The sequence below is a fragment of the Marmota marmota genome, unplaced genomic scaffold (genome assembly GCF_001458135.2).
Source record: "Marmota marmota marmota unplaced genomic scaffold, marMar, whole genome shotgun sequence".
Lineage (NCBI taxonomy): Eukaryota > Metazoa > Chordata > Mammalia > Rodentia > Sciuridae > Marmota > Marmota marmota.
In genome coordinates, this window is record NW_026002568.1 from 1 (window position 1) to 2,256 (window position 2,256).

The 2,256-nt window shown below is 68.0% G+C and overlaps 1 protein-coding gene across 1 annotated transcript; it reads left to right on the plus strand.

Annotated features, from left to right (window-relative positions):
- Positions 1-22: 22 nt before the first annotated feature.
- On the plus strand, positions 23-2,248 carry LOC107135191 (aldehyde dehydrogenase family 3 member B1-like; the record flags this gene model as incomplete). Its single annotated transcript, XM_015477111.2, has 6 exons — positions 23-227; positions 651-761; positions 947-1,067; positions 1,214-1,299; positions 1,383-1,464; positions 1,761-2,248. Coding segments are annotated over exons 1-6 (1,050 nt in total), but the record flags the coding sequence as incomplete, so codon positions are not given.
- Positions 2,249-2,256: the final 8 nt, after the last annotated feature.

The following is a 2,256-nucleotide window of genomic DNA, read 5'->3' on the forward strand; positions in this document are numbered from 1 at the left end:
TGAGGGGCAGCCGCAGGTCGCCCCTGGAGGTGGAGCACCCAGTTCTCGCTGCCCTGTCCAGCAGGATGGACCCCGTCGAGGACACGCTGCGGCGGCTGCGGGAGGCCTTCAGCTCAGGGCGGACTCGGCCGGCAGAGTTCCGGGCGGCGCAGCTCCAGGGCCTGGGCCGCTTCCTGCAGGACAACCGGCAGCTGCTGCTGGACGCGCTGGCCCAGGACCTGCACAAGGTGGCCGGGTGGGGGAGAGGGTGCCCTGCAGGGAGGGGTCAGGCAGCACAGCTGGGACAGAGGGACCAAGAGCCACCGAGCCCAGCTCCTGCCTGGGCCAGGACCTGTTCGAGGTGGCCGTGGGGGGTCCAGACCAGTCCTTCCCAGGCTGGGGTCATGTCCTCCACAGCATCGCTGTCCCCCCCCCGTTAGCATCTTTGCCCACCAAAGTGATTAGCTGTGTCCCAAAATTTATTCCAAATGGGGAACTGAGACACTAGGTGCTGTCACTCGCCTGAGGTGACAGGCCAAGGGGAGGCTGAGTGGCTCCAGAGCCGTCCCAGCCCGTGTGCAGCACCCACGGGGCCACTCAGTGCCCGTGGGGACCCGCTCCCGCCCACCCTGCTGGCCAGGGCTGACCACCGCCTCTCCCCCTCACCTCAGTCGGCCTTCGAGGCGGACATGTCGGAGTTCATCCTATGCCAGAATGAGGTGGACCTGGCCCTCAGGAGCCTGCACACCTGGATGAAGGACGAGCCGGTCACCACGAACTTGGTGAGCCCTGTGGGCTGACCGGGTGGCAGCAGGGCAGGGGACGGCTCCGGTCCAGGCTCCTTCCTGTCCCCGAGGCCAGGGCCAGTCTTCTCCAGGAGACGCTAATGCACAGGAGCGGAGGACCCAGGCTGCGGGAGGGGGTCTGGTGGTCCTTGGTGGCACTTTACTGTCCTCCCTGCACCCAGCTCACGAAGCTGGACTCAGCCTTCATCCGCAAGGAGCCCTTCGGCCTGGTGCTCATCATCGCGCCCTGGAACTACCCGCTGAACCTGACGCTGGTGCCCCTGGTGGGGGCCATCGCTGCAGGTGAGGACAGGCCCTGGTCCGCCCTCCCAGCGGCCGCCCCTTCCCAAAGAGGGCCTCCAGAGTCGCGGGGCTGTGGTGGCCCCTGGGTGCAGGCCTGGCAGATGGGGGGACCCTGGCCCCGCCTACAGCCCCCCGTGCCTCTGCAGGGAACTGCGTGGTCCTGAAGCCATCGGAAATCAGCAAGGGCACCGAGAAGGTGCTGGCCGAGGTGCTGCCCCGGTACCTGGACCAGGTGAGGAGGACCCCGCCCCACTAGTCCCCTCCTGTCCTACTGTCCCCTGGGCTTGCCCGCTGACCTCCTGTCCCACCTGGCAGAGCTGCTTTGCCGTGGTGCTGGGCGGGCCCGAGGACACCGGGCGGCTGCTGGAGCACAGATTTGACCACATCCTGTTCACAGGTGAGGGCCTGGCCAGGTCCGGCCAGGGGCCAGCCGGCAGAGAAAAGGGTGGGAAGGGGGGGAAGAAGCCAGAGTCAGGCTGGACTCGGGGTCCAGGGGCCACTCAGCCGGACAGGGCGGCTGGGTCCCCAGGGACTCCCGGAGATTGGATCCTGGGTGGCTGGGCTGGGGACAGATGGAGGCAGGAAGGCCAGGACCTGGGCTGTCTCAGTGGAAAGAGAGGCAACAAGGGTCAGGGGCCCCCAGTCTCTGGCCAAAGCCAGTTGAGGATGGGCAGCCCTGACCGTGTCCCCCAGGGAGCCCCCGTGTGGGCAAGATCGTCATGGCCGCCGCTGCCAAGCACCTGACACCCGTCACCCTGGAGCTGGGGGGCAAGAACCCGTGCTACGTGGACGACGACTGTGACCCCCAGACCGTGGCCAACCGCGTCACCTGGTTCCGGTACTTCAACGCCGGCCAGACCTGCGTGGCCCCGGATTACGTCCTGTGCAGCCCCGAGACCCGCGAGCGCCTGCTGCCTGCCCTGCAGAACGCCATCACCCGTTTCTATGGCGACGACCCCCAGAGCTCCCCCAACCTGGGCCGCATCATCAGCCAGAAGCATTTCAAGCGGCTCCAGGGACTGCTGGGCTGTGGCCGGGTGGCCATCGGTGGCCAGAGCGACGAGAGCGAGCTCTACATCGGTGAGTCCCCTCTCCCCTGCCGCAGCCTCCTGGGCCGAGGGCCTTCCTCGCTGCAGGGGCCTCGCCTGAAAGCCAGCCCGCTCCCTGCTGGCCAGGCCTGGGTCCCCGG